This window comes from Coptis chinensis, chromosome 3, assembly GCF_015680905.1.
Source record: "Coptis chinensis isolate HL-2020 chromosome 3, ASM1568090v1, whole genome shotgun sequence".
NCBI lineage: Eukaryota > Viridiplantae > Streptophyta > Magnoliopsida > Ranunculales > Ranunculaceae > Coptis > Coptis chinensis.
The window spans coordinates 4,664,089-4,672,127 of record NC_141458.1 but is presented as its reverse complement, the minus strand read 5'-3'; the positions used below and the strand labels follow the sequence as shown (position 1 = coordinate 4,672,127).

The 8,039-nt window shown below is 39.2% G+C and overlaps 1 protein-coding gene and 1 pseudogene across 1 annotated transcript; both read right to left on the bottom strand.

Annotated features, from left to right (window-relative positions):
- Window positions 1-1,302: 1,302 nt before the first annotated feature.
- LOC147507427 (ARM repeat superfamily protein) lies at window positions 1,303-3,338 on the bottom strand. Its single transcript, XM_086600131.1, has one exon. It carries the CDS (start codon window positions 2,529-2,531, stop codon window positions 1,527-1,529), a length of 1,005 nt encoding a protein of 334 aa, XP_086456257.1. The 5' UTR covers window positions 2,532-3,338; the 3' UTR covers window positions 1,303-1,526.
- A 395-nt stretch (window positions 3,339-3,733) lies between these two features.
- Window positions 3,734-5,589, bottom strand: LOC147507426 (pyruvate decarboxylase 1 pseudogene; annotated as a pseudogene).
- Between the last annotated feature and the right edge of the window lie 2,450 nt (window positions 5,590-8,039).

The window sequence follows — 8,039 nt, the reverse complement described above, 5'->3', positions numbered from 1 at the left end:
GTAGTTATTAAGAATGTCCGCATTTATCTTAATTAGCGGACCCAAAAGATCAAGTCTAGAATTTGGTTTAAATAGCAGTTCCATCTAGAACACACCCTCTTATGGGTGCGCTGGTACAATCCACTCTTGATTAAAGACTCTGCCATGCAATACACTCTCACCCCTTCTCTGATGGAAGACCCAAATGTGATATCGCAAGTACAACTTGCGTATTCTAGAATTTGGTTTAAATTAAAACACTTAAAAAGGCAAAATCGTCTTTCTATGTTTTTTTTTGTCTTGGAACCATAATTCTCAATTGTACACAGTGGCGAAGCTATATGTAGACCCTCCCCATAGGACAAAAACTAAATTAGTAGTATTTATTTAGGCCCACCTAGTACTTAAAAAGATAAAAATTACTATTCAGTCCCACCTAACATTATGAGGAGGTTTGGTTTTGCCTAGGTGACTCTATTTATGCATTTAATGCTGTCATTTCTTGTCGACCCTAGAAATAGTGGACTAAAGGCTTGTTTTCTCCGGTATTTTTACAAAGTAAAACAACAGTTTTCGTGCTCTAAAAGAAATTAAAATAATTTTTGGAGTGAGCATAACCCAAAATTGAATCGAAAAGAGACAAAGAAAGAAACATAGTCGGTAGGTCACTCCATCACTACCTCAAATGGGTTCCTCCTAACATTTTACCCTAGGGCATGGAGAAATTTCCTGAGTGTGCCACTTGTTGCACAGCCGTAATTCCATGCCAAATCTATCCTAAAGGCCCGATTTCTGCCCGATAATTTGATATCAAGCCCAACAGGCCTTATAATCGAACGAGTGATAGCAAGTGAACGAAAAAACAACTTGTCTGTCGCCCAAAAAGTCCCATCGGTTTGCACACAAAAAAAAAAACTCTTCTCTGACTCTCAGCATCTCTTCCTCTTTCTTCTCCAGTTCTTTAAAATTCTTTCCGTCTCCATTCTTCTTCCTCCCTTCTCTTCTCTTCTCTTCCTTCCTGCTCCAAATATTAATTTCAACTTTTTGGTGACGATTCACGAGTTCCTCCCACTGTCACACGGTATATTAGTGTAGCCCACTGGAGGTTTGGCGCAGAGACCATGTCCAATTTTTGGAGGTTCGATATTCAAACTGTATTCATGTTCATCGAGACATCCAGCCATAACATGTTTAACCTTATGACTTTATTGACTTATTATAATATTGTCATAGTGATCAATATATCATCTAAAGTTCTAAACACATAAGGAAAAAAACAAATAGGAAATCCTATAACGACGCGATCAGAACATTTTGAGCATATGAATCAACAGTCTAGCACATTTATTTTTGCTTAACCTTTAGAATGTAGATTCTAAACATAATAATAATCACATCTGAAAATAACAAAAAAAAAATCTAACTGACAATGACATAATAATAATCACATTCTGACTGCACCACACGTGAACCTGACTTACAGAACCAATTATTGAAAAACAAACCATCTTCCCAAACTCCAAAATCTTGTCCTACTCATTCCAAAATCAAGCACAACCATGATGACCAACTTCACTCAAATCCAACCTTCCAATTTCAAGACACTTTAATAGCTGGGCCCCTTTTCTTCTCCCTCTAACACTACACTCACCTTGCATAGCTAAAGCCACTGCTCTTGCCACCTCATCAGGTGGTTCAACCCCTTCTCTACTCCCGGGACCACCACTAAAAATAACAGAAAGTACGCTAATTGCACTCTCTTTCCCTCTTCCATTCATTTTTCCCATCATTTGTACCATCATTGGTACACCCAATGCATGGTCCCGAACTTCCGCTGCTCCTTCAGGAACAGTGCAAAGTAATTCAAGTCCAGCTAAAGCTCTCTCTGCCGCTGCTCCTTCTAACTCTGCTAAAGCTTCCACTACTTCATTCACTGCTCCCGCTTCCACCGCCACGTGTCGGTTTGGTTCAAATAAACATAACGCTAGTAATACTTTTGTTGCCGGTTTTGCCCCTGCTATATCTTTTACTAGACCAACTAGTCCTTTCATAACGGCCAATGGACAAGTCGGGTTTTCGGGTCCATTTGCGGGTAGGTTTGGCACTAGAGAACGTTCTAGAAGATGAACTGAAGAGAGTCGTGAGTTGTATGACTCAGCACTGAGTTGTATCTCTGCCACGTGGAACAGTTCAGTGAGTGTCATGGAAGGAATGGGTGGTTTGGGTATATTGGATGTGGATTCGGGTTGTTGTGGTAGGCAGTGTAAAGATGGAGATTCGGGTATTGGGAAACGCCATTGTGTGAAACTTTGTGAAGTTGAAGAAGAGGATGATTCGGACCCGGAAGCGGATTCGGATTTGGGTCGGGTCAGTTGGGGTGGTGGTGGTGGTGGAGGTGGAAGAGATGGTGGTAGTGGGTCAGATGGAGGTTGTGGGAGAGTTGGGGTTTGAGAATTAGTTGGGCTAAGAACAGTTTGGGTACAATAACTGAAAATGCCACAAGAGAAAAGTGGACGAGGTGGGTTTTTGATCTTTGCATTATGAGTTTTCATTGGTTTTGGACTTTTGAAGATATGATCACTGAAAGATGGTTTCTTCAGCTTTGTTGTGGAATTGAGAGAAAGGAAGAAAAAGAGATAGATCAAAGAGATTGAAATGAGGTAGGGTACTACTTCAAACTTCAAAGTTCAAACTATCAGAGAGAGAGAGAGAGAGAGTGGGGTTAGCTGGCATACAGGGAAGATCAGAGTTGCAGAGTTTGCAGCAATGACACGCTCAATTCTACTGCGCACTAAGCCACTAGTAATTACACTGCAATGAAAACAATGCTGCACTGTACTTTATTACTGTTTTACGGTAGAGTTGTGTCTGGTAAATTGGTATCTAGCACGTTGATGGTTTAATAATTGTGAATGGACCCTTCTAGAAGATAACAAAATTTGCATTTTGGTATGTTATCTGAATATTCATCCAAGGGAAAACCACGGCAATATCCGAACTGTCTGTATTTCTGTATACTGCACCTTAAGATAGAGACTCTTAAACGATTTCTTATTGTCTGCCTTGGCCCTTGGCATGTCCTCATTGTAGTTTTGGAGATATGAAACAAGCAAGGTTGGCCAAGCCACAGTAGTTTGGATATGTGCAAGCAGTTGGTATCAATAACTTCTCGGTATCTCTGATCCATACATTTGCTTCTTTTTTTGGGTGTTTATGATATATCTATACATACTGCTATTTCTTATTCTTGAATGTTTTTTTATTTATTGTGGAGGTTTGTTGCTTGTTTGCTAAGTACTTAAGTGATTGTATCATTTGTATGTACTTCATGAGAATGGACACATTGGCAACCTGATGCTGTTTATATATCCAGGGGCGTACACAAATGTATAAATTTCTCTTAAATTTGTACGATTTTGTTCTCTTTCTTTCATTTCTTTCATGGTGTTTTACCACATTAAATTTCATAGAGATGCTCCAGGACATGTTTTGTGCGTACCCCTTGAATTAGTGTGTTTGGAGGGGGACGCCTGTTAGAAAAAGAAAACCTCACACCTACGTTAAGTGTATCTTTGCTCTTATCATCCTTGGAGCGAATTTGGAACTGCTGTTTAGTACGGCTGAATCCATTATTTTTACCTGGAAACTTCAATCTCCAAAATGCTGGCAATCACCAGTTTAATTTGTACCACCTGTGTGTAGTTGGTTCAAGCCTCCAACAGACCTACAGATCATCCAATTGACCCATGTTGCATTTGAGACTCATCTCTTGAACAAATTTTACATCATTTTTGTCGGACTCTTGCCAAGATATTAACTCAAGTGATAACATATAAGAGTTGGCAAAAACAAATGCACGTATGGTAGAAAAAAAAATACACATAAAGTTTAAATTTTGTTTTCATACCCACACCCTTTTGGCAACTTCAGTTACGGCAGCTAGACCAGCATTCCCCAGTGTCAGCATAACGACGACAGTATCACCTAAAATTGTCGCCTCTATGTGCTTGAATAAGACAATACGTCTCAAGGGCCGGCTTGACGGGTTGACATTGAGGAAGGGGTCCTTCTGTATATAAATCCGACAGTGATTTTCGATCATAAACTTGTTTCATTTCCTTTGAGCCTCTTTGCAAGAGCCTGCAGAAAGTCAGTTATCAAAAGGCAGCCAAATGCAGGGCCATGTGCAGTAATCACTATGTTGCTGCACAACTTCTTGAGAAGTTATGTCTACCCTGCCGAGCTCACATCATTAAAAACTGGTCCAGCAAACAGATAAGCATAAGCATCCACTGATTCAACATTCCCAGCACAGAACGTCATGCTTAGTCGCTTAGACCACCCCAATATATCCCTATAAACCTCTGATGGTGCTCAGGCACAAGTCATTTTGCCGTTGGCATCACTCATCACTGCCATTGCATCTGCTAATTCAAGAAATGCTTTACAAACCTTATCCCCTTGCAGGTTCGGCCCACCAACTTTGACCGGCCTCATGGATTTATTTAAGAACTCTGCTGTCAGTGCTGTGGCATCCACGGCTGCCTCTAGACCATGTTGGTTGCTTAAACTATGGAGAACAAATGAAGGAAACCAGAAATCAATCTCTACTATATTTGATTGCTCAGTCTTTATAATATATATGGCATAGCGAATGCAACAAAAATTGACAAAGTGAGTTAAGATGCACCACATAAGACCTAGGCTACGAAGTACAATTATTTTGAACAATATCTTTATCATGTAGGAGATGCACGTATGGAATTAACTCTCATTTTACGCCTAATTACTAGATGCATGAAATCCTTTCATTTGTTTGTTTTTGGAATCCTTTATTATTTCTGTAGGTGTTTCTCTGTTGTATTTGCCTCAACTGACTTGTAATTTATATAGTTTGTTGCCTAAAAACAAACAGTTACTTGTATGATAATGAGAATGGAACGGGGTCCCGAGTTAACACAAATGTGGGATGGCAGGCAAATTGCAGCTAATGCAAATATAGACATGCTTGCTTTCTTCTAAACTAGTATATATCGCTCTACGTATCGATCAACTCATGCTTGTTTTCAGATTGTTGACGACTTCCCCTGTAATCCAATGACACAGAACAAACTTTTCGTTAATCTAACAAACAAACGCTGCAACGTAGATTTGGAAGAGATACTGCGGTACATAGTACCTGATAACAGTTACAGTCTCAAAACACTGAAGCTCTTGGGTGAAATCAGGTAACCAGCGAGAGTGGTGTAGATTTCTAGTGGAGCCATAAATATTAGAATTTGGACCACCAACAATGTAAAGAATAGGAAAATCTCACTGCGGCATTGAGGGAGCTAATACCCCCAACTGTGAAAGTAAAAACACAAGCTCCAATGCCACGGGACCTAGCGTACCCATCTGCGGCAAATCCTGCTAAAAGCTCGTTACAGCAACGAATAAGGTTGAGTCCTGGCTCACTGGCTCAGAGATAAGTAGCTCGAGTAGGGTTAAGTTGAAGTCTCCTGGGACAGTAGACACATCAGCAACACCCACTTGAAGTAGTCGACGAGCCACGTATCGACAAAGTTTAGGATTCCATGTGTTGAATGAAGTAGTAGCCTTGGTTTCCATTGAGAATTGGTATTTTTTTAGTTAACGACTGTCACAGCTCGAATTTCTAAACAATAACAAAGTGAATATTTGAAATATAAATATCTCAAACATCACTAGGTTCACTTGTTTAAAAACCCAGGCTATGACGGAGGATATTACATATACAAAACCCTAATAGCCATGTCATAAAATAAACAACTTTAAATTAAAATAATCCCAATAATTATCTGCCATTGCTTTATTAAGATATCATCCGTCCAAATAAAATAATCAACCAACTCTCATAAATAAAATTCCTCACTACCATGTTCTCATGCCATGCAAAAGGTAAACTACGTTATTACATTCTCCCAATAAAGAATCAGACCTAAACGAAAAGCTAACCGGATTTGCTCTGCACGAATCCCAATCACTTTCCGATTCCATCGCTTCTTCCACCTATGTTCCTAAGAACACACCCACGTTGCCAAAACAAAGCAAACATGGGTCAACAAATTGAATTTCTTTGGTATGAGATGAGACTAAATACATATAAACATTTCAAACTTTACTTTAGCCAACTAACACTTTTAAATCTATCATAACCTAATCATTCTCGGGTTGGAAGGCGGTAGTTCGAGTCATCTCAACCCAAGATAGTTTCTTCCACAAAACTTCCATTTTATTAACTTCCATTTTATTAACTCATTCTAATAACTCCTTTTAATATCTAAATAATTGAATTACACTTACCGATGTCAAAACATTTGTATAAGGGTAGGACCTGGCCCCTCAAGACAAAATATTATTAAGTCCTACCCTCCCGTAAAAGAAAGTTAGAACTTGTATATATAACATATGTAGATATTCTATATGTATTCAAAGGTAAACCCAAGCATACTTCGTGATAAACAAATCAATTTCTCTTGTCAATTACTCAATTACTTTTCTTATACACCCACCCTTTAGTACCTACTCCATGATTTGCACTCCACACATTTGCCAAATCACACATTCGTGTGCCTCTCTCCCAATCGAATACCACAATATCATAGCCATCTCGGGCACAAAACTTCGGTCATTCATGGCACATTCAATGAATACCTTAGGTCATTTCACCACATTCAAGGAATACCTATCATATCACTAAACGGGCCATTCATGGCACATTCAATGAATGCCCCGGGTCATTCTCGCCACATTCAAGGAATACCCAATCCTACATTTCCATGACACTCAAGAAATACAACTAACATTCCGAATACCTTAGTTCCTCTTTAGGGTGATCCACTACAATCGGTCATTCATGGCACATTCAATGAATACGGGTTATTCATGGCACATTCAATGAATACCCCTTATATAACACTAACGGGCCATTTATGACCACATTCAATAAATGCCCACCTACATATGACATCATCGGTCGTAAAACTTCAATTCCAAAACTTGAGTGTGGAGAGTTAAAAAGGGTCGCGGTAAGTTTTGTTTACTGATTATTGTATTTTATTGCATAGATTATTTCGAGCATTAGGAATATCTTGATTCAATTATTTTTTGGTTTTACGTGTTATTAATTTCATGAATGTATAAGTGTCAAAATGTTGTGTATCGTTTGAAAAATCACAAAGCAAGAAATACACGCATTACACAAGTATATTTATAAAGGTCCTAGCCTAAGTCAAACATGCTAGTAGTCCTAGACTTATCCTAATAGACCTAATCATAATTTTAGGAAAAAGTCAAATTTTCGGGTTAACTGGTCAAAGTCAACCCTGGTCAAAGTCAAAGTCAAAATCCACTCTGGTTAACAGTCAAAGTCAGAGTCCACTCTGGTCAACAGTCTATATTGGTCAACCTAACCTAAACTCCAAAAACCCAAAAGCCCAAAGCACTAGGGCCCATAGTCTAACTTAAGTCAAATTTTTAAAATCAAAAAAATAAAAAGATATTAGCCCACGATTTTGGCCCAAGCCCAAAATCGTTTTTGCTACTGTTCATCTCCTTCACTCCTTCATTCTCCAGCCACCACCGACCACCACAACGGCCACCACCGGCCATCCATGACAGAAAGAACCCAGCGGTTTTCATCCTCGCAAAAACCCCTACACACCTATACCATCAAATCATGATTCTAATATACTGGAAAAATTCGAACGACGCCATTAAAGCACTCTGTAAAGCTCCAATTGTCCACTCTCCAACACCCAATCCACCACCAACACATCCACCTCAACCCCACAACAAATTCTCAACAAAAACCAAACAAAAACACTAATCAAACAATAAAAAACGCATGCGATTTGGTGCTGATTTTGTCGCCATTAATGGCTGCTTGGAGCTTTCCACAGCACTCACAGCCCTCCCCACGAATCTACACTCAATCCCTCGCGACAATCAATTCGCATACAACCCAAAACAACTACCATACAATTTCAATACCACAATAAAAGAGTTCAAACGAAATCCTAGACGATTTCTGCTGTTGG

What these genes read in the sequence shown, in the direction of transcription:
- LOC147507427 (XM_086600131.1), bottom strand. Translation starts at nt 2,531, where the DNA reads ATGAAAACTCATAATGCAAAGATCAAAAACCCACCTCGTCCACTTTTC.